General features: G+C 37.1%; 7 protein-coding genes across 7 annotated transcripts in view; 4 read left to right on the top strand and 3 right to left on the bottom strand.

Annotated features, from left to right (window-relative positions):
* The first annotated feature begins 790 nt into the window (after window positions 1–790).
* On the top strand, window positions 791–1,730 carry LOC132795896 (fatty acid hydroxylase domain-containing protein 2). The gene is made up of 2 exons (XM_060806842.1): window positions 791–1,527; window positions 1,592–1,730. Exons 1-2 carry the CDS (start codon window positions 791–793, stop codon window positions 1,728–1,730), a joined length of 876 nt encoding a protein of 291 aa, XP_060662825.1.
* Window positions 1,731–2,019: 289 nt separating this feature from the next.
* Window positions 2,020–3,147, top strand: LOC132795024 (large ribosomal subunit protein uL22m). The gene is made up of 3 exons (XM_060805425.1): window positions 2,020–2,462; window positions 2,533–2,746; window positions 2,807–3,147. Exons 1-3 carry the CDS (start codon window positions 2,169–2,171, stop codon window positions 3,025–3,027), a joined length of 729 nt encoding a protein of 242 aa, XP_060661408.1. The 5' UTR covers window positions 2,020–2,168; the 3' UTR covers window positions 3,028–3,147.
* A 389-nt stretch (window positions 3,148–3,536) lies between these two features.
* LOC132795021 (transcription factor IIIA) lies at window positions 3,537–5,056 on the bottom strand. Its single transcript, XM_060805421.1, has 2 exons — window positions 4,787–5,056; window positions 3,537–4,720 (listed from the first exon to the last, which is right to left on the bottom strand). Exons 1-2 carry the CDS (start codon window positions 4,967–4,969, stop codon window positions 3,734–3,736), a joined length of 1,170 nt encoding a protein of 389 aa, XP_060661404.1. The 5' UTR covers window positions 4,970–5,056; the 3' UTR covers window positions 3,537–3,733.
* Window positions 5,057–5,389: 333 nt separating this feature from the next.
* Window positions 5,390–9,277, top strand: LOC132795023 (NECAP-like protein CG9132). Its single transcript, XM_060805424.1, has 4 exons — window positions 5,390–5,575; window positions 6,382–6,778; window positions 7,325–7,533; window positions 7,610–9,277. The coding sequence occupies exons 1-4, from the start codon at window positions 5,493–5,495 to the stop codon at window positions 7,659–7,661; spliced, it is 741 nt and encodes a 246-aa protein (XP_060661407.1). The 5' UTR covers window positions 5,390–5,492; the 3' UTR covers window positions 7,662–9,277.
* A 746-nt stretch (window positions 9,278–10,023) lies between these two features.
* Window positions 10,024–15,083, bottom strand: LOC132795022 (HUWE1-associated protein modifying stress responses). The gene is made up of 5 exons (XM_060805423.1): window positions 14,308–15,083; window positions 12,592–12,681; window positions 12,248–12,434; window positions 11,880–12,170; window positions 10,024–11,264 (listed from the first exon to the last, which is right to left on the bottom strand). Exons 1-5 carry the CDS (start codon window positions 14,489–14,491, stop codon window positions 11,141–11,143), a joined length of 876 nt encoding a protein of 291 aa, XP_060661406.1. The 5' UTR covers window positions 14,492–15,083; the 3' UTR covers window positions 10,024–11,140.
* A 2,053-nt stretch (window positions 15,084–17,136) lies between these two features.
* On the bottom strand, window positions 17,137–18,240 carry LOC132796412 (histone deacetylase complex subunit SAP30 homolog). Its single transcript, XM_060807574.1, has 2 exons — window positions 17,531–18,240; window positions 17,137–17,463 (listed from the first exon to the last, which is right to left on the bottom strand). Exons 1-2 carry the CDS (start codon window positions 17,924–17,926, stop codon window positions 17,335–17,337), a joined length of 525 nt encoding a protein of 174 aa, XP_060663557.1. The 5' UTR covers window positions 17,927–18,240; the 3' UTR covers window positions 17,137–17,334.
* An 832-nt stretch (window positions 18,241–19,072) lies between these two features.
* The window catches only part of LOC132795936 (serine/threonine-protein phosphatase 2B catalytic subunit 3), a 30,119-nt gene continuing 25,415 nt past the window's right edge, over window positions 19,073–23,776 (top strand). Inside the window, exon 1 of the mRNA XM_060806905.1 lies at window positions 19,073–19,199. The gene's annotated coding sequence lies outside the window, so the exon portion shown is untranslated. The remainder of the gene's footprint in view (window positions 19,200–23,776) is intronic.

The following is a 23,776-nucleotide window of genomic DNA, read 5'->3' as shown; positions in this document are numbered from 1 at the left end:
TTCGTTTTGTATTCAGTGAAAATAGAAAAAAACATATTTTTTAGTTTTAAAATGATTATGAAATCGTAATGCTTGAAAAAAACGTAAAAGACCCTTAACATATTTTCAAAAATTTATTAATATACTTTCAAATTAATCATTAATAATCAAAATATAATCATTGTGATTCTTATTATGTATTTTATTTTGAGTGAAAAATTGAAAAAAGAAGCATTTTTTTAGTTTTAAAATGATTTATGAAATCGTTATGCTTGAAGGAAACGTAAAAGACCATAAACATATTTCAAAAATTGATTAATATACTTCAAATTAATCATTAATAATCAAAATATAATCATTGTGATATTTTATTATTTTAATTTTTTGTTTTATTTTGAGTGAAAAATTATTTTAAAATGCCTTATGAAATCGTTATGCTTGAAAAAAACGTAAAAGACCCTAAACATATTTTCAAAAATTGATTAAAATTAATCATTAATAATCAAAGTATAATCATTATGATTTTTATTATTTTTATTTTGAGTGAAAAATTGAAAAAAAAACATATTTTTAGTTTTAAAATGATTTAGGAAATCATTATGCTTGAAGAAAACGTAAAAGACCCTAAACATATTTTCGAAAATTGATTAAATTACTTCAAATTAATCATTAATAATCAAAATATAATCATTGTGATTAGTGATTACGATATGCCCGAATCGAAAGTAGCGTATTTTAGCATTATTTCGCCATGAACTTGATTAACTTCTTGGCACACACCGCGACAGTTGTGATTGTTGATTGTTGAGCCATGGACGCCAACACCATGTGGTCAAGCCTCGCGCTTCGCTGGCGCTACACTGGAGATGTGTTGCAGGCACGTTGGGAGTCGCTGCTCGATGTTATCGGAGATGATCCGCTGCGTCTTTGGGTGCTCGGCACCACCAGCGTTGTCTTCTGTGTCTATTGGCTCTATGCGGCCATCTTTACACTCATGGACATTACGAATCGCCCTCGATTTTTGCGCAAATACAAAATACAACCCGGTCAAAATGAACCTGTGGATCTCGGACGTCTCTGGCATGCCGTCAAGGTGGTGTTATTCAATTTGACTGTGGTGAATCTGTTGACCATTTGGGTGCTCTTTGAACTGGTCCTCGTCCATAGCAGTAGCCATCTCGATATACGTGTGTTGCCCAGCTTTGGACGCGTTGTACGTGACTTTGCAGTGCTCATAGTGCTGGAGGAGATTATGTTTTACTATGCGCATCGTTTGTTGCATCACAAGGCCATCTATAAGTATATACACAAGAAGCATCATGAGTGGACTGCTCCCATTGCCGCCATCACGTTGTATGCCCATCCCTTTGAGCATGTGGTGGCCAATTTGATGCCCATTGGTGTCTCGTTGGCTGTGCTCGGCTCACATGTCACTGTCGCCTGGGGCATGATTGCCATGGCCGTTATCAATTCGATGAGCGATCATACGGGCTACAGTTTTCCCTGGTCGGCGGGATCTGTGCGTTTCCATGATTATCACCATGCCAAGTAAGTGAAAAGTCACCTACAAAAAAACAGATCATTTGATAATAACGGTCTCTCTTGATTTTAGATTCAATTATAATTACGGCGTTATGGGCTGGTTGGACAAATTGCATGGCACTTATAGATCTCCAAGCGAGCAGAAGCAGCAACGGCAACAGCAATTGGCAGCCAAGCTGACCAAGAGCAAACGCAAGGCTAAAAAATAAAGCAAACGATATATTGAAATTCAAATATGTAACGGCTTTAGGATTGCTGATACAGCTCCGAAATGATAAGCAATCGATAGTGACATGTTAATAATGCGATATTTCAAAATTAACCCACTTTACATACAAATTCACATATTTTTTTGGTTTTTGTTAATAAATGTGTACACCAATATAATTTCAATGTTTTTATATTAATAACTGAAAAGGCAGCATCGATAAATCGATACTTCACACAATTGGTATATGCAGTATATTTGTGGTGCTTAAATAGTATATTTTGCAGCCACACTCGTCCCAGTCGCTCACAGCTGTTGCTGGCAGGTTACGCGACCGATGGTGCTTCCACTTTTTTTTTGGCCGCTGTAACACTTTCAATTGTACTTATCATTTTCATTTTTTTGGTACTGAAGTAAATAACAAAATAACTGCAGCAACATGCACAAAGTGATAAGACAAATGACGCAGTTAAGTCTGCAAACACCACTACTAGCGACCACCACATCGATCACCAGCAGCGGCAGTGTGGCCAAATTGCTGGCTGTTGTGCCAACAACAACGATCACGCAAACTGGTGACTGCTGCGGCGTGCACACGTCTGCTGCTAGCGGCGGCGGCAGCGGAGGTCTCTGCGCCAAATGGAACAAACACAACTATGGACCGCGTCGATGGCTGGAATACAACAAAACGGTGCATCCGCCACAGGAGACAGACGAAGAGCCACGCAAGGCGGTAATACACAAGTTAATAACCACTCATAAATAGTCTGTTATTTATATATGTATTTATTTCATTCGAACAGTACGTCTGTCATATGCGCAGCAATATCAAATACAGCCCGGACAAGATGTGGTATATTGCCGCTTTTGTGCGCGGCATGAGCGTGGATGAGGCGTTGAAGCAGCTCAATTTTGTGCTCAAGAAGGGCGCCACAGATGTGAAGGAAACAATTCTGGAGGCACAACAAATGGCCGTTGAGCGGCACAATGTCGAGTACCGAAGCAATTTGTGGATTGGTAAATTTCTTGCGCCCTGATAATTAACAATAATACAACATGTTCATTTTTACATTGTAGCTGAATCGTTTGTGGGCAAAGGACGTGTCTTCAAAGGATTGCGTCGTCATGCGCGCGGTCGCTTTGGACGCGTTGAGTACAAGCATTGTCATTACTTCCTGCGGCTCGAGGAGGGCGAACCACCGCAGCATTATTATGCACCCGAGCCACAGACACCGCAACAGCAATACGAGCATTGGCTGCAACAGATGCGCAGTCGAAAGGTCATCAATTCCCTGTAAATGTCACCACATTCAACAACAAAAACAACAACACGACCACACCACAATCACATCCAATGCATTTTGCTGTTAATATTTCAATAAAACGTAAACGCAAATATCGTTACAATAATAAGAGAATTGTGTAATTTTTTTAAACCCTCTCTTTATTGCATTCCAGTTTCCAATTAAATGAATAACTAACTAGTTTAAGAGCAGCTGCTGATTTGTGTCGTTGTTAAGCTTAGACTTATTAACATGTTATGGTTTGTAAAGAACTCAGCGAAGATATTAATACTTCAAAATGCGGTAACAAACTAATTTTCAAGTATTGGAATTTTGAGCAACGCTTTCTTATTGCTCAATCAAGCAAATGTTACGAGCTTTTTTAAAATGCTAAAATTGGTTTGTGGCTTTAATAAGCATAGGTACAAATGTTTGCTAAACTTAGAAAAAGAAACTGCCTTTCGGTACCTAATTATAATTCGAGTAAATACTGTGACCACTTAAGTATATTAAATAAGGACGCATGTGTTTAAGTTATAAAGCCTAATGGTTGCAATTTTATTTCATAATTTAAAAATAATCCTACAGCTTCTCAATTGCTGTAAAAGATTGTTTGGAATGCTCTAGCTAAATTTTAGCGTTACAATGATTCTTATATTGTATATGATTCGAGCCATGACTAGTTGTGAATTTAAGAATAGTAGTATGGAAGTGTGCAATCTTACGCATCGCTCAACAGATCTTCCATAAGCTCCTGCTGCTGTTGCAGCTCCTGGGCAACAGATGTAAGTGCCTCAGTTTGACGCTGGCGCACAGCTTTATCCACGCTCTTGTCGAGCACCAGGCACGACAGCTTGGCCAGTTGCGAACGCGTCGATTGTCCAGCATCGCGACGCCGTTTGCGTGTTGTCTTCACAGTTGCGACTTCTTCAGCTTCAGTTGCAGCTGCTGCCTCAGCTTCTGTTGCGTCTGTTGGCTGCTCTTTGGTGTTGTGATCGCGCAACAAATGCTTGCTCAGATTTTGGGCACTGCTAAAGCAACGTCCGCAGCCTGCGGCCAGGCACTCGAAGCGCCGTCCCGTATGCACGGTAACCACATGCTGACGCAGATTGCGTTCATAGGAATAGCTGCGATTGCAGCCGGGTTCTGTGCAAGCAAATGTGGCCACTGTTGTCGAATGCTTGGTAGCCAAGTGTTTGTCCAGAGCACTTGCCTTCTCATAGCTGCAACTACAATGCTCGCACTTGTGTCGCTCGCCGCCGCGGCCATGCAACGTTTCGCGGCAATGTTTGGTGAACAGCGACCATTTATCGAACTTCTGCTCACAGTCGGCACACTCATAAAGCTTGCAACTGCGCTGATGGCTCTCCTGCTGCCATTGTTGATAGAAGCCGCGTCCACATTTCTCACAGCGATGGGGATACTCCTGGGTATGCTGTTGTATCACGTGACGACGCAACTTCATCTTTTGCCTGAACTTGGCCGTACAATGTGTGCATGCATATTCGCGTGGCGCCTCATGGGCCTCGCGTACATGCCGCTGCATGTTGCATGCGGACGTGAACATTTTGCTGCACTCGGGCAACGTGCATTTGATCGTCTTCTGTGGCGCCGCCGTGCGATCGTGTGTGCTGCGTTGATGTCGCTTCAGATGTGTCAATATCGAATAAGTCTTGTCACAGCCTTCGTACGGGCACGCATGCTTCTTCTGCAACATTAAAATAATCAATTACAACTATGCAAATTGAACACAGATTACACTTTAATTCATTACAATGCCGGTATGATGAAACTCATGACGATCCAATTGATCCAGGCGCTTGAAGCTAGCCTCACAGTTGCCAATGCTGCAAGTGTATTTGGGACCAATGCTGTCGCGTCGCGCCTTCTTCTGCTTGAACTCCTCAAGTGCGACATCCAAGTCGCTGTCGCTGGTTATCAACAAATCGGGACGCATTTGATATTTCTTTTAAAAAACACCAGACAAAATTAAAGCAGCGTGCAATTGAAGTCAACTTAAATAATCGATACGGCACCGAAGCTTCGATTGCGCAGGCATATATCGATTATCTAACGTGCTGAATAATATATCGATATATTTCAGTATTTAGTGAGAATCGCTAAAATAATTATGAAAGTTATAACAATAATTTTAAAATGAGTTTATTTTTATTAACTATGTTTTTAAAAATGTTGTTTAACTTATTATCTGAGGGACTTCGACAGCTTGTAGCTAAAATCAGTGGCTTGCTGTATTTCCAGCGCTCTACGTGGCAGTCTGACCATACTTTTGTTTATTTTTCTTTCGGTACATATCGGTACAGTGTGGCGGACATTCGATTGGCCACATCAGCATCGATATTTGGCATCGATTGTTTTGCAGCTCCCCCCTAGCAGTATATGTAGTTGTAAGCTTAAAGTTATAAACGGAAATTGTAGATACAGGCGATTATAAACAATAACGAAATAATTCAAATAACATGGAATACGAGAGTGTGCTGATTGTCAAGCCTGAGGTATTCATTTACAAAATACCGCCGCGCGCTAGCAACCGAGGATATAGGTAAGTGCTCATGCAAAAAAGAAAAGAAAAAAAAAACAAAAATTTTATCGAGTTGTTGTTGTGTATGGTGCAATTGAAAGTTTTGTGATTTCACAGAAATGAGACGCCCCCACATCAGAAATATATATGTGTGTGTGCGTGTGTGTGTATTTTTGATTTGATGAGAAATGCATAAATTATGTTAGAAATGCGCAAGACACACGGAAAACAGAAGAATGTATGTGGCATGCAGCCGCAGCCAAGGTTAAAGAACACGACTGCGACGTGGTTGTTATTGTTGTTGCCACTGTTGTTGTTATTGTTGCGATTGCTGTCTCTTTTGAAGTTCAATTACAATTGATTTTTTTTCTACAATTGTTTTTTTTTTTGTTTTTCTCTAACAATCGCATTGCAGTTTCTCTTAATTACTGTTCATTTCACTTGCCATTGAATGCGTATGCAAGTGTGTGTGTGTGTGTGTGTGGTTAGCCAAAAGCTTTTGCAAAAGTATTAGTGCAATTGTTTTTGTTGCTACTCTTGTTGACTTTCTTTGTTTTCACACACACAAGCACACACATTCAAAAACATTTGAGCACCCAGCACTGCAGATGACGGTAGAGTCTATTGTACTAGTAACGAACTAGCTACTTGGTAGACAGTTAAGGACTAGGCTGTTAGATGATGCGTGTTTGTTTGTTAGAGAAGGTGACCCCATAAATATACGCATATACACATACACACGCACACATTATATATTGTATTGGTATTTGTGTATTTAAGTGTATTATTAAACCGATGTATGTATTTAATTTGCTAACAACACGCAGAGCAGCGGACTGGAACCTCAAAGAGCCCACATGGACCGGACGAATGCGTCTGGTTGCCAAGGGCACCGCATGCATACTCAAATTGGAGGATAAGACGAGCGGCGCCCTATTTGCCAATTGCCCCATCGATACATATCCCGGCGTGGCCATCGAAGCAGTCTCGGACAGTTCACGCTATTTCGTTATACGCGTTCAGGACGATAATGGACGATCGGCGTTTTTGGGACTGGGATTTGGTGATCGTTCCGATTCTTTTGATTTGAATGTGGCGTTACAGGATCACTTCAAGTGGGTGAAAAATCAGGAGCAAATCGAAAAGGAGAAAACCGAACCCAAACAAGAGCTTGATCTCGGTTTCAAGGAGGGTGAAACCATCAAAATTAACATGCGCATTACGGTGAGTAATCAAAACCAATATCTGATCGATTTTTACGGGTAAACGACGACAAACAAGGGAAAGAATAAGAAAAGCTTTTTTTGAAAATGCTAGTCATGTTTAAAGAATATACTAATATAAATTAAAAATTAGAAAATTTATGTTTTTAACAACTGTATAACGTTGAAAATTACTTAAATTTCTAAAACTTTAACATTAACATTACAATCGTATAACACGAATGTTAATGTAAATAAACGTCGGCTGCTAATTAACATAACTTTTAACAAAGAATTTGCAAAAAAGCTACGCCTGGCTTACGACGTCATTCTAACTTGTTTCGTTAGCAATCACTTGCAATTATCTGATCGAAAACACATGATCAGAAATCATTGTGAATATTATTAATTATTCATATAATAATTATTATTATAATCTAAAATGAACATCTAAACTATTGATTCCTAATTGGAGAACCGATAATAGATTACATTTCTTACTAGTTGAATTCTGCATGGAAAGTTATCGATTATGCATTTAAACTAATCGGTATTTTTTGCTTTGCAGAAAAAGGATGGCTCGGAGGGCACCTCGCGCACCGGGAAGGGCAAGGGAACTGGTGGTGTGTTGCCACCGCCGCCAGGTGGCCTCGGCAAAATAGCGCCACCGCCGGCAGCGGCGCCTGCAGCGACGTTGCGACAAAGTCCAGGCGCATCGCCAGCTCATAGGACCAGCGGTGGTGGTGGCGGTGAATGGACCGACTACGCATCCGCGGGGTAAGTGTGCAAGAGCATCGACTAATCGATCATCGACAAACTAACGTATGACTCTCTCTCTCTCTCTCTATGTTAGCGGCAATCAAGGACAACAGAATTCGGCAAATGCTAATTGGGTGCAGTTTTAAAGCTGACACCTTGCGCAACGTCACGCACTTTATTGTGTTAAGGCTCTTAATGTGTTTTTTTTTCTCTTTTTCAACACTAAACACACACAATACACAAACAACTTTCACTCGCTATCCAAGAACTCCGAGAATGACCAACACACATACATGCTCACACTAATACATAGAAATGAAAAAAAAACCAAGTCCGTTAACGTTAAAGTTGATAAATTGAAATTACATTTTTTTCTTTAGCATATTTATATGGTATGCACTTATTATATTATACATATATAGTATGTACTACTGTGGGCAAAAAGTATCAGGACTGTGACTAACTTTCTATTTTTTCTTATCCATTAAATAGTCCTTTCCACATGCACTATGCTTGTGATGAAAACTTTTCCGGTAGCCTTCAATTCATTTCTCGTTTAAATTTTTATTTTTTCTATATTTTCACTGATCATTTCAATATATCGCATTCTTTGGATAACTGTGTTGTCCAGTTAAAAAATTAAAACTCAGTCACAATACGTTTTGCCCACAGTAGTATGAAAAACTGTTTCGAATTACGGTATTCTTCGTATTGCTGAAACCCAATTGAAAAGTATTTAAATATATACAAACATAAAGAAACAAAGCAATAATTCGAAACAGTTCTGAATCGAGTTGGAAATGTAGCAGAAACATTCCGTTTTAGGGCAAAGGCATTGTAATTAGTTCAAAAAGTATCGTTATCGTTATCGTTAAACTAGACGGCATGCATACCGATTATACACTTATTATCAATTTCGTTTTGCTCTTGACATTGTTTAAACACACATACACAAGCATATGCATATACATACACACACACACACACACACACATAAGCAAACACTAACACACGCATAGTATTTAAGTAAATCAAATGAATTATATATACATACATATATAAATATATATATATAAAGAAAAACAAAACAAAAACATATATAATACACATAAAATTAAATGAAAACAAAAGAATAGAGAGAATCGGAAAGAAGTTATTGCAACAAGTAAAAAAGTATTTGATCAGAACATTTTTTTTTTTTAGAAAACATTCTCTTCTCTGTTGCAATTCTCTGGTACAAAAGAAAAACAAAACAAAACAAATGAATAAAAAGCTCTTAAACTGTGTTTTGCTGCGCAGCATTCCAAACTGTTGCTGTGCTCATTTTGTTGCTGTTGATGACGAAACAAAAAAAGATTTAAGAAAAAAATAGTTGCGATTTAACTAATTTTGTTCACTAATGTTTATAGCTGCAACTGGCACACTTAATTACATATTATGAATATTATTTTTGTTCTATAATCCCATTAACAACAACAAGAACATGCGAAGCTTGCATTATTAAACACACTCATGTTATTGATTATCAATGAGAAGTATTCAACAGTTGCGCTACAGTTTTATGGCCACTGTCGTGCGAGTCGTGTGCATACAGTTTGACAGTCTTGCGTCTGTATGCATCGCGTTTTTTTTTTGTTTGTTCGTTGGAATTAGTTAATTGATTTCCTATCCATCAAATATACATAAATTAATTGCCAGCTGTGCAGTTATACAAATTAAAAATTAAATATATGTATACATATATCTAAATATACAACAAAACTTAATATAAATGAATATGAAAATAAAAATAGCAATGAATTTCAATGTACAACTTTCTGAATTTTATTTATTTATCAATTTCAGCATATCTTTTCTCTTTTTATGGTCACTCTTATCTCCGTCATCAAGATTGGATTAACTAATAATAATATCGAATTCATAAAATCCGAAATCGTTTTCCATTCCCAAAAAAAGTATCAATTCCTTTCTTTTTTTATAGTTTTCATGTTTTTATTTAACTTATAGTGTTTTTTCTTAGTTTTGTATAAGTTTTTTTTTCCTTTTTTTTAATTGCTTCTTTTCATAAATGTATATTGTTAATTTAGCATAGTTGTTAAATTTATTACAACTCAATATTTCGTAGGACTTTGCTTTAAAACATGTATAATTTAGTATTTGAATTTTTATTTTTCTCAACTCGTTCCTTCGTATGCTAATCATATACAATAGGTTCTATATGAATAAATATATATAATCTGTATATATATATATATGGTTTACCTGGCTAGCTACGAATGTGGCCAAGACGAAAGATATTCATGCAACTTAACCGCAGATTATTATTTGAATCATTTCATTTAGTTTACGTTAATTTCGTTAGTTGTGTTAAGTATTTTGTTTTTCGTTTTTTTGTATTTTTTTTTGTTATGTTTTGTGGGGGAAAATTTATAGATATTTTTTGTATTTTGGGAAGCATTTGATGTTTTTGTAATGAATGATGAATGGATGTCAAATGTTTGTATGTACGTAAAACAGTTAATAAGGTATTAGTTTAGTTTGTATTTTCCTTTTTTTTTTTTAGTTTCGCATTGAAATCATTTCTGTCTGTGCTTGAAGAATATGTTTAGTTTATCTGTATCTTTTCTTTTTTTTGTATCAGTTTCATTCTTATGTACATCTTTTGGCTTTTAACAACAGAGTTATCTATAGTTTTTGTTGTAGAATATATTACAGTATTCGCTACATTTTAACCGTTTGTTTTTGTGTTTAATACGTGCACAATTGTTTTGCTATCTGTGGCGCCAATCATATGTGTGTGTGTGTGTGTGTGTGTGTGGTTACAGTTATACATTTTTGTTTGTTTGATCGTCCAACAACACAATACAATAAATACATATACTTTGTTTTCTCATTTAACTTACATTGTTTCTTTTTTGTTTTGTTTTGTTTGTTTCCTACGGTTTCGATCACTTCTCTTGACTTGTTGTGTAAGACTTATAACGAAAGGGGGTTCTTTGCTTAACTAACTTAACTAACTAAATTTAACTTATGCTGTTCTCGGTGTGTTCTATTTTTTAAGTTGATTTCTTTTTTTTTTTTTTGTTTTTCTTTTTGTAATATTTTTGTTTGTGTATTTTCGTACAACAGGCTGCATGTGTAGTGTTTCTGTCTCTGTCTGTCATATAAGTCTCTCGTATCTGTCCTTGTTTGATGGATAAATGAGGCGAGTCAAGTTTTGTGTATGTTGTTTTTGTAGTTGTGGCTTAGCGCAATAACAAGACTTTTGAATATAATATTTTACACGACTTGTCAATACACGTGTCTATCGACATTAAGAATATTAAATTCATTTTCTACTGTCCATCCTTTTCACATTCGCTTTCTCTCTCTCTCTCTATTTCTCGTTACGAGTGAGCGGGACCTTTGGACTGTTTCTGTCGTCCTCTTTCTGTTTCGTTCAGTTTAGTTTAGTTTTTTTTTTGTATTGAGCGGGTATAAATTGCTGGTTATGCTTAAGCCCTCATACATATTCCTTTATGTATGTGTAGAACTTTGTATATGTGAATTTTAATGTAGTTAATGTGGGCGTGGTGTATGTTTGTGTGTGTTTCGTGTTATGTAGATCCCGACGAGAGGCTGCACATTACATAAAGCGCTGACGTTTACTACTGTAATGACAAATATCCATTTTATCATCGATGGGACTGCCGGGCCGCTTGCAATGACGCGCTATTTCGTTGGCAACAAATGCAAATAGTTCCGGACCACTTAAATATAGAAGGCGGAACAAATAGAAGCAATTAGTATAATAAATAACTGATAAGGATGGAGGAATGCATTCAATGAGTATTCTGCAGTTTTCTAAGTTGATCAAGAGTTTCAACAAATCTTAAAATTCATATAAATTGACAAAGTTAATGTATATATATAAAAAGTTAAAGATAAGCAGCATTATTTATGAGTTACTTTAGCTTTAAAACTGTCGGTTAAGCTTTTATAGGATAGTGTCACATATAAGCATTATGTGAAACATACAACATAGGAACAGCTTATTGGAAACTTCATCAATATAAGTTCTGAAGCATTTAAAATACGAATATTCGCAACAATCTTTGAATGCTTATTACAATGCTGTTCCTTGAAAGCATTTGCTTTCGGAAAAATTTAAAATTTTAAGAAGTGACTATGTTGTACAGCTAAAGAATATGTCTCCACAAATTGATGTAACAGTTTAGAAGTTAATTTCACGCTATTTACATATCACTTTTATGCGGACACTGACAAAACTTGTACGAAAATGAATAAAAAGTACTACAAATGCAGAAACATCACTCGAAAGGTGCATTGCTCCAACATATATCCAAATTGGTTGACATATTTACCGTGGACGCAAAACTAAGGCCTCCTTGAAAGTGTGCAAATCATCGCCAACGATGCCACTGGCGGCGCCCAGAGCACCGCCTGTGGCGCCGACTGTTGCCACCTGACCGCTTGCGGGGTTATTAAGCAAGTGCGCAGCTGTCGCTGCTGTCTGTCCACCATTTGTGTTTGTGGGCGCCATCATGCTCAGTCCGTTGCTAGCAAAACCAGTGACGCCATTGGCGCCTCCTCCACCACCTCCTCCTCCACTGACTTGGCCACCATGATGATTATTATGCTCTGGCTTCGGTGAGCTGCAGCAATGAATAGAGATTGTACAAATTAATCTTAACAAATGATATGTCCGGGTATCGCAATAAGATGGACTCACCGACGATTGGCATGTGGATTCGTTGATTGCATTGGCAGCGGTTTTCCAGCTAAAAACGCCAGCAAATCCTCGCGACGTATCATCCGGCGTTTTTTGCTACGCGCCCAATCGGCCAGTTCGCGTGTGCGTCTTTGGTAGCCGCATTGTATGGCAGCGTCGCTGGTGCGTTTGAGACCATCACAAGATTCTTGAATCAAAAGACAAACAAAATTTGCATTCCATTAAAATACGGTCAATTGATGGCATTGTCACATGTAGATGGCGTTAGCACTCCCCTCCACGCCACATCGCAGTTGGGAGAGCGAGACAACTACATGTTTGATGCAATGGGATAGCTAACCAACCTTTGTAGAGTGTTGTCACTGTGCCAGCTGCAGTCTGAAAGGGCAGCCACAGTGCTCCAGTCTCTGAAGCGTATGTGTTTGATGAGCGCTCTGCAAAAGCAAGGGGAAATATTTTTAGTATAAAATGTGGCAATAGCAAGTAGAGGAAATAGAACTAGCTGGTAAATGATTTTTCCCTGCCCACAACCCAATTTTTGGTTCAGCATTCTACAGATCAAACTGAGACGGATGATATAGTCTTTAAAATGCAAGCAATTAGAGTAAGATTTGAACTTGCGATATATACAACTTTATTTTTTGTACATTTTCCCAAGCATTAGATTTTTTTCTATTTCATTATTTTCTTTACATTGCTTTTCCTTAATTTCATTAATAAGTTTAAGTAAAAAAGGATCAAATTGTTGTTGTGAAATATTCATATTTCATAAGAAATAAAAGACGATCAACTAATCAAATTTATAGCACAAATTTAGTATATAGTCTTTTATCACTAACTTTCAATGTTCTTCTATGCTATAAATAACGGATATATGTACATATATAAAACACAAAAACAAAACCGATGCATTCCCTTTTGCACTAGAATTCCAAAAAAGAACAAAATGAGCGAGACATAAAGAGCCAAAGCAACGAGAGCAGCCGCCGCCATTGCTGATCGTCTTTGATAGTAGCGCCTCTCGCTCTCACTTAGCCTCTCTCTCACTCTCTCCCTGTCACTCGCTTGCGTTCCAACACCTGCTGCTGCTGTTGTTGGCGCTGCACGGAGAAAAAGGACCAAAGCAACTTGACGTACACGTTTATCGACCCGACGTCAAAGTCGTGTGCAAAGGAAAAACTAAATGCATGATGGCTGCTAGCTAAGGAGAGAGATAAGTTGAAGCGAGATGGCAAGTAAAACCCAAAAAATAATTTGCAATCAAAAAGAAGAAAATGAAACAAGCAGCAGCACCATTTGAATTGTAACTATGTAGCTACATACACACACACACACGCGATGATAAGGCAAAGGGCGCTGAATAGAAATGCATATTCATGCAGCTTCCTTTCCACACCCACACACACATAGAGCAAGTCAAAACAGCTGTTTAACAATTTTGCGAAAATGACGCACTACATGTACACACACACATGTACACCCACACAACACACATACGCATACATATACATAACGTGTCAAAATCTTTTATGGACAATGTCAAGCGCTGACTTGAGCTCAGGAGGAGTAAGCAAAGCCACAGCCTGTCACACTGTGACAGTCACACAGCCGTCTATATGCTAGACAGAGACACCAACAACATGGCTGCGTTTCTATTGCATTCCAAGAGCCCTTTTCAACAGCGGCTGCTGCTGCACTTTGATAATGCGTAGATTGCAAACGAAAGAAGAGCGTAGCATTTTTGTGTGTGCTTTTACACACACACACATACGCATACTAGAGGGGAACTTAAAAGCCGGGCCTGTTGTGTGCATGAAGTTGGTGTTGTTGTTGCTGTTGGATAGCAGAGCAGCCGTCGCCGCTATTAATACACTCGCCCAAACTATTTTTAAGCACATCCACACACGCACACTCACACACACACAGGCATATACATAGACAGAAGTATGTGAATATGTAAATGGAGGCAGCATAAACAAAATCTATGATTGGATAGATGTAATGCTGTCTGCTGTCTGCTGCTACTGATGATGATGCGACTGGCGTATCGTGGTACTTACCACGATAGAGCTGTGCAACGGCTGTGGCCGAATCCTGGAATGCGCCCCAGACGGTGCCTAAATTGTTGTCGCGTTGACGCACAAATTCGCGCTCGTATTCATCGTTTTGGCCGTTGATTTCGCGTAGGAACTGCTCCTCTAGCCAGCTCTCTTCGCCTCCTGATTCCTGTTGTTGTTGTTGCATCTTTCTTCTTTTTTTTGTTGTTGTGGGGCAACACCTTTGTTGCTGCTTCTGCTTGTGTGTGTGTTTGTTGTTGTTCTGCTTGTTCTTGTTGGTTTTCTATATGTATGTAAGCGTTTTTCGTTTGTAGAGGGCGCTGCTGTTGCTCCTCTCTACAACAACAGAATTGCGTGTTCCGGCAAAATAGCTGTTCCTCCTTCGTTCATACGTTGTGCACACAGCCTCAGCTTCTTTTTGGCTTACTCCTTTTTTCGTGTTCGACGAACTACGACGACGACGACGACAGAAGCACGCACTGAAACACTGACATAGGCACTCACACACACACACACGCACGCTGGCACACACACACGCACTGTGTGTGCGTCGTCTTTGAATATAGCGTTTTGCTTTCTAGGTGTGCTGCTTCTCTGTCGTTCTCTTCATATATATTTATCGCTTCCACTATAGTTACTATGTGATTGGATTGCTTAATGCGTCTTCAAATACTTCTGAGAATCGGAGATATTCCAATGTAAATATATATCTAAAATTGTGTAAAAATGAAGCGCACAGCACACTTGTATTATATTAGAGTTGTGTCGATTCTAGAGATGGATGCAGCAACATCGATGACACCGTCGATGCATCGATATGTTATTCACATTCTTTTAACATCGATTTCTTATATTTTAAACATCGATGTTTTGTTTTGCAATCAAATTATAAATACACTTAATATGAAATAAAAAGATTGGTAATTTAATTTCGAATGGCTTTTTCTTCTTATTTTTTTTTAATTTGTCCAATTCAAAACCTGTGTGATTGTGATAACCATAATCACATTTATAAAACAGTCGTATTAACGTTAGGGTATAAAAAAATAAAATTAAAATTTTCAACTATACTTACTATTCATTAATTCAACCAATTGAAATAAGAAATATATAGCAATTTTTCTTTTAATTTATTATTCACAAGCTATCTGGAAAATATTTGTTTTGTTGTTTCTGTTAATAACAGTGCGGTAAACTGTAAAGCGTTTGGAACATTTGGCAGTCACCACGATTGCTTCGATTTTTCGATTTAAATGTTATTATTTAAACGCCCGCCAACTATCGATTTTATTTAAGAACCAGCTCAACCCACAACATTACAATATTATAATTTTTCAGTGCAATTTATATGAATGTCAAGTAAATGAATAGCGTACAGATTATTTCCTTTTTCGCCCAAATAAAACGCTCAACGGTTTACATTTGTAAACGAAATTTTAAAGGAAAAAACTATTTTTATTGCCACGCACTTTGAAACACCCTTGCAATGGGTAACAAAAAGTCAATAAGGCGTATTCGACATCTTGATGACCTGATTCGTTTCCAAATACGAATATTTGGTGTTATAATCAATAAAATCAGAAAGATTTTTAAAGCTCTCATGGAAGAATATATGTATTTGTTATCCTCAACTTAGGCAAGAGTCTTTTGAGCATCGGCTTGGCGACATGCCGATTTCTATAATGTAATGTTTAGTATAATGTATGTATACTAGGTTTAATCAGTTAAAAGATGTTTTCATTTTGTTTTTTAATAAGTTTCTTAGAATGAGTTTTAAAATTACAAGTGTACAATTTAAATATATTTATATAATTACAGCATTAATTAGAATAATTACATATTATTAAACATTTTTTGTTTGTAAATAACTTTACTTGTATGCTTTGTTTGTTTGTTTTAATTTACGTAGAATGTTATGAAGTTCTTGATTGTTGTTCTTATAATTCATTTCATTTCTCGTTGGCAGATTTAGAATTTTTATTTGATTGCTTTTTGGCCAAAGTGGTGACAAGAACAGAAGAAAGGCTAAGATCAGTTAAGGTAAATTTTTAGTTTAGTTGATTCATGTTTTGTTGGCCCCAGAAATTTGGGTCCATGTTAATTTACACATTTATTATTAATTATTATTATAATAATTATTATCTATGCATGTAGAATTTGTATAAAGATCTATTAACAACGACGAACGCTACAGATTACTATGCTTTCCTTCACTTTACTTTTTATATGCTTTCACTTTAACCTTCACTTTCTCAATATTTTCATTTAAACTACGTGTTTTTGTTTTTTGTTGGGAGCACCAAGTGTTTTGTTGTTGACGACAATGATGATAATGATAATAACATTGATGTTAATGTTGTTCTTGCATTTTTCTTGCTGCTATATAATCGTATATATATATAGTACTGTGCGCATTGCATTTGTTGGGCTATTTGGGTACAGTGAAACCTGCCTACACAACAGTTTGCCATTAAAATACAATAATTCCTCATTTCGACGTACTTACAAAATTCTAATATTGCAGCGCTAACTTACAACAAAGCCATACAAAGTAAGCAAACAAAAAAAAATAAATAAATACTAAGAAAAATATATGTATATATGTAGATAGGTGTATAGTAAAAAATAAGAAAGTTTACGTATTTTATATTCCTCAAAAATCGAACCATGTCGTAATGAGCCCCGAGCCTCATTATGAACAGTTTTAAAAGCACTGATAGTTTGGATTAGGCAAAAAAAAAACATAATATACATATATGTATAAAGTATGTATATAAAGCATGGCTGCATATGCAGCTATTTCGATTTCACTGTAGTTAAACCCTTTCCTTATTTTTCTGTTTTTTTTTTTTTGTTGCTGTGATTTTTGATTGTGTTTCCTTGTCTGTTTGTTGTTATTTCGTGTCGTGGTGTGTGGTGAGAGCAGCACAGCGATAGCGCTGTATTGTAGCTGTGTTGGGACAGCCGGCATCAATAACGATTGCGATAGCGATAACGATATCGATAGCGTCGCTGCCGCAAGAGTTGCGTTCAAGTGGTATCATTGCCGATACCATTCTTTTGGTCTAATTTATTGGAGCCCATTTTCACCATATACACGAAAAACGTAATAATCTCCTTCTCCTTGATGGGTATTGTCTTGAAATGCTTCATAATGGTCTGCAACAAAACAAAATCAAATTAATTTATATTTCATATTTAATGCAATGTTTTCGAGTCTACTCACATCCGCCAACTGGGCACGTTTCATGCCCTGCCGCGTCTGCACCTTAAAGTGGCGCTTGTAGCGACGCAGCGTGGACACATGCAGCTGATAGAGATCGGGAAACTCATGCAGATCCGTATCCGTCTCATTGCTATCATCCTCGCTGTCCTTGCGACGACGTTTCGTGCGCACCGATTGTATTCTTGCCTTATGATAATCGCAAATGTAAATGTGCTGCGCACTTGGATCGCTGCTTAGCTTGAGGCGTTTCTGCGCCACTGTTTTCTGTATACGTTTGCTATAGCTGGCATAGCCAGCTTGATTTCGGCAACGTTCCATGTCGTCGATCAGGCAGCATGTTTGGTCGGTATGGCCGCCTCGTGAGTCCTCCTCACCGGTGCTGAATCCGTTGTTCATGGTCACACACACACACACACACAATTTATGATTGCTATTGCTTTGTTGTTGTTGTTGTTACTACTGTTGCTTTGCTTTGTGTGTATGTTTGTTGGGTGGAGGGGGCGGCAGGCAGCAGAGGCACAATTTAATAGATTTAATCGTAGTTCTACAGCAACCGTTTGCCTTTTCTCATTCCTCACATGCACACAATACTCGCGAATTAAACGTACTTTATGCAGAATATAAAATTTGTATTTTGCACTTTTTCTTTTGTTACCTTCTCCTTCTCTGCTTTTATGCTTTGACTTTGTGCGTTTCACTCACCCCCCTCTTCTATTTGCTAGAGATGGAGAAACATCGATGTCACCTATCGTCGATGACTTCAGCTATATTACTAAATATCGATTCTTATGATAAATATCGATGGATTTGCGGCCAAATAATTTAAATGCATCTATTATTGAATAAATATTCTTATTTTTTATTTATATTTTTATAAATTTAGACCATTTTGTATATTTGCTTTCATCAAGTTTGCCCATCTCAACATTTGTGGCATAATCATCATGCAGTTCAGTTCTAAACGAGCTCAATATGGATTTCCCATGTAAATAGCCCTTAACATGCATATAACAGTGCGTTAACTGTTGTGAGCATTCTGCGCTTATGTTATCATGTTTGCAATGCAAACTTTGCATACTTTGTTGCTAAATAATGCCATGGTCATAAATTAATTTCTATAGGTTTTTTTTTAATTTAAAGAATGTTAGCAAAAGTTTTCTGTATTGTTTTGAACTCCATTTAAACACTGCGAAGAATTGTGATGTATGCAGTACATTTTGACTGAAAAATACTATAAACTTTCGTTCGGTATATTTGAAAATTAAGTTAAGTAATTTATCAATCTTAATTTCAAAGACCGTTACTTGCATTTTGGTGTTGCATGTCTGCAAAATAAATGATTTTGATATTAAAAATTTGATACCATTGAAGCAGTCGTTTATATATTTTGATTTAAAATTGTGAATTTGTCGTTAGTATTTGAACCAAATAACAAAGCATGCTTTATAAAGTGTAACCAGTCGTAAATTTGTGCAAATTGGTATATTTGGCAAAGTAAAATGGTATATTTTCGAAATGCAATGTGTGGTCACGCTGTGCAAAAGCAAAAAGCAAAAGTATTTGCGTTGAAATTTCAGCCGGACGTGTTGCGGGAGCGCGTCAATTGAACCGAATCTCACTGAAATAAATACCGTGCGTCTGCGTCGTTTGTAGCAATAATATTGAAAAGGTAAATTGCAAGCAGTTTCATTTTTTTTGCTGTTTTTTCTTCATCTGAAAATTGTTTTTTGAAAATTGTGCGTTAATTACCAACAACAACTACCAACATGAAAAACACCCAAAAATTAAAATAAAAGGAAAGGAAAAAAAAATAAATAAAAAAGAGCCCCCACACAGAAAACAGAGTATGTACATAAATAAAAGAGGGGGCGACGCCAACGCTGCCGCTGCCACTGCTGCTGCTGCTGCTTCGGCTCAGCGCAGCAAGTAGAAAATTCTCAGCAGAAGCAGCAGCCTCAAAGCTGAGCAACGAACGAAACGGACTAGCAACAAACACAACACCAATTGGAAACACACACATACACATATGCATACATACTGTTTGCGAACTACATATGTATGTGTAATTCCAATATGACTGAACTGAGACGTGTTCTGTGCGTGTATGTGTGTGTGTATGAAATGTTATTTTTTCTCCTTTTTTCGTTTTTTTTAATTTTTGTGGTACCATGATGTAAATGATGTACATACACAACGCATTGTTTATTGCAGAAATAATAATAATATAGATAGAGCAAAATCGGCTCAATGACCGCGCTCCCTTTTTTTTGGTTTTCTGCATTTATTTGCGTGTCGATTTTCCAATTGGAAAAGGCAAAGTCAAAAAACACTAAAAGACACGCGCCCAGTACGCAAAAAAAAAAATAAAATTGAAAAAGTGCAACGAGTGAGAAATAACAGTGTGACCATTTTATATGTATTTGCACATATACATATATACATATGTATGCGTGTACATAAGATCTATGTACATACATCAATTTCTATGTACCCATGAAATTATAACAATTTCTTTGCTGTTTTTTTGTCACATCAATTTATGCAGCTAAAATAATATTATACATTTTTTTGTTTTGTGCCAAACATAACAAATGCAAAGTGAGCGAAATTTTAAAATACCTATAAGATGCTGAAAAGAGATTGAGAGCATAAGAGACTCCAAAAAATAACAGTAAAATTTATGAAGCAGCAAAGCAAAGCTTGTGCATGTGTGTGTGTGTGTGTGTGTGTGTGTGTGCAAACAAGCAAGAGATTTTGAGTGAAAGAGAGCAGAAGAGCTCGCCGCACGTAAATTACGGAGCTTGTGACACACATACATAGCTGTATACATATGTATGTGTGTATCATATATATACGTATAAGTGCGTTTGTGTGTGTGTGAGGAACAGGACAAGGCAACAACGAAAATTTTCATGCTTGCTCTAGAAGTTGGGGAGGATGTGTGGGTGGCATTGGGAGAAAGAGGCGAATGGCAAGTGGAAGAGCAGAAAGAGTGTTTAGGGGCGAGGGGAGGGGGGTCATAACGTTTTTCAGCTGACGCCGTTATCGTCGTCGTCGTCGTCGTCGTCGTCGTCGTCGTCGTCGTCGCCGTCGCTGTGCTGTTGCTGCGCAGTCGCTAACGTTTCGTATCCGCACCGTGGTGCTCAATGCGAAGTTTTGTTTGTCACACAAAAGCAAGAAATGAAAAAAACATGAAAAACAGAATAAGCAGCATAACTCACAACAACATTTAAAAACACAACGCAGCAAAATAAAAGAAGAGTCAAAAAAAGGACACGACGGCAGTCATCATCATTCGGTCTGTGTGTTGTTCGTCCTTGAGCAAGCGGTACAGCCTCGACTCCCAAACTCCAGCCAGGGACATTTGTATATTCCATGTGAATGTGTGTGTGTGTGTGAATTTTCATGGACATCATCTCATCAAGGTTTTCATCCTTAAACTTTCAAGGAGAACCAAACTTAGAAATTGTCTCAGGGTGCCCAAATGCATTAAGCGTAATGCATTTTTTTATTTTCATTTCAATTTTTTTTTACTATATATTACTATCAACACTATCGCTGGCCCCAATCATTGATCGCATTCTGATGACCCGATTATAAATTGCGTGTAGTATTCTTGAAAGTTGTTTGTGAATAAAGCTTTTTGAATTTGTGAAATTCAATCCACAAGCTAAGAATCAAATGCAGCACGTGGTTAAAAATCAGCTGACTTTTCCAACATCTAACAACAACTTGAGATCTTTATGCATTGTTTACACGAAAGTGTGATAGAAAACAGCGATTTTACGCAATATCAAAGCAGGAAACATTATTGATCAATAATTTGTATTTAAATTGAATTTTCTATTGAAATTCGTATTTATTTTTATTATATTTTTGGTTTTTGTTTTTCCTATTTTGCAATACTTTTTGATTACCTTAATGTTCAATAATATATTTGCAGTCAAATCAATGAAAGCTCGATTTCGATAATAAGCAAAATGTTGTTGAAATTTTGTGAATATCTAATAATTGGCACTCGAAATCAATTGAATTGCCATTTCCCCAATATGTATCATAAAAATAAGCACAATAAGCGTATTCGATTTGGAAATCATTAGAAATAAACAGCAGTTGTGGTTTCATTGCCTTGAATTATTTGTTCATTAGGCGATAATGGTAGAGTGGTCAACATCCTTCGAGGTCTTATTAGACCAATTGACTGCGTTACAGCAAACAAATATGTACTTATATTGTATATATTGTATATATAGAGTATATGTTTGTATTGGAGTAGACAAATTAGTTACATTTATACTGATAATCGCATGCAATGTCATTAAAGTGTCGCGACTTTTGATATCTTTTGACTGTCTGAGCTTTTGACATCGTGTCCCCAGCGATTATCAATACAGAAAAGTAAAACAGAATTGAACTTTTGATTGCGGTGCCAGATTAAATGGTAACTTGACATTGATTGTAATTACCAATAATAATTAGTTTTGAATTCTTATTAATTCGCTAAAAGGAAACGTAATAATTATTATTTCTGAATTTTTGGGCAGAGAAATAAAACTTCTGGAATTCAATTATTTTAAAAAACTTGTATTCGTTGGTCTTAAATAAAACTCAATTTTTAAAAGCTGAGTAATTACATGTAAAATTATAATTATTCTTTAGTAGCGAATATAAAACTATAAATCTGTTAATCATGGTACATAAATTAGCCTTAAAGCAGCAGAATGATTTATCTATTTGGTCACTTTTTTTTGTTCTCTTGAATTCGAAATTCCCAATAGTCATAAATAAGTTTAGTTAGTATAAAAAAAACACGATTCTGTGTATAGAAATAACAAGAATAATCTATTTTTTGCGTTCCCTGGTAGATTACACATCGTTCTCACTCATCTCACTTCTTGAAACTGACTGTTAATGATATCATACTAAACAAAAACAACGTGTGAACATTCCCGTCTATCGTTTACACATTGTGTCCTTAGAATTTCACACAAAATTACGCACGTGCTTGTGTGTGTGTGCGTGTGTGTGATGTGTGTGTGTGGTGAGAAACAGTTTAACAGTTTGCACAGGTGAGAATTAGAACGCGTATGTTGTATGTAAGAGTTAATTGCATGCATATTAATTACAACAATTAGCAATTTGCACTCTCATGACAATTACTGACACCCCCTTTTCCCTCACGCTCCCCACTCACCACCCAGCAATGCAATGCAACTGTGGTAAAAGAGTGTGGGGAGTGCGTGTGTGTGTGAGAGAGAGTGAGCGCAAGTTTGTAAAGAGAGCACGCATAGCATGCGAAAGAGAGCAATTTTTTGGGGAGAGAGAGCAGCGAGCAGTGAGCGAGCGTGCAAAATAATTGAAAGCAAGAATGGAAATAAAGCATAAATAGATTGGAAAAGTAAAGCATGACACAACAACAATAACAATTGCGAAACATCAAATACAATAGAGAAGTGAAAAACAGCAACAACAAAATATAGACCCAGTTGTTGCTTTTGTTTTTGTTGTACTCACATTGCGCTAATAATAGCGGGAGCAACTACAACAACAACTAGAAGTACTGAATTCGTTGCGAGCAATTCATGCACACATACATATGTATGTATGTATTTATGTACATGGTAAAGGCAACAACACGAATATCGCCTGTGATTTCTTCAAATCTAATACGGACACATACACACACATAGAACTCTGCTATGTACTTGCATTTGAAATGAAAGCTAAATCTAATCACACTGCTGCTGCTGCTGCTGCTGCATTCGCTGTTTATGCATACATACATACACGTGTACATATTTACATATTCAACACTTTCGGGTCAATTGACTTTTAGTGTTGCGTGGCACCCATACAAATACAACAAGCACAGAGGCCAAACGAAAAAAGCTCACAGCAGCAGCAGAGCAGCGCAGCAGCAGCGACTGCGACTGCGACAGCAGCAGGACCTCTCTGCTCATGTCGGCGTCGCACGCAACAATTCGCCTTAGCTAAGGGCAAGCCTAAGCTCACCACAAGCATAAACTCACACACATACACATGCGTTGCCTTGTGCTTTCGCGTCTTTTGCTACCCACCACACACACACGCATGCCAACACAAACATTCATTGGTCGACGCTTCGTCACCGCACAGTGGTCACCAATCCATGTTTCTTGGAAGCAAATGTAATATAATTGACTAGAAAAAGAAGTACTTTTGTATTGTATGACATAATATTTGCATATGTTGCACTAGCTAATTATT

Source organism: Drosophila nasuta, chromosome X, assembly GCF_023558535.2.
Source record: "Drosophila nasuta strain 15112-1781.00 chromosome X, ASM2355853v1, whole genome shotgun sequence".
Taxonomy (NCBI): Eukaryota; Metazoa; Arthropoda; class Insecta; order Diptera; family Drosophilidae; genus Drosophila; species Drosophila nasuta.
Note: the sequence above shows the minus strand (reverse complement) of the source record. Positions and strands in the feature narration are given on the sequence as shown.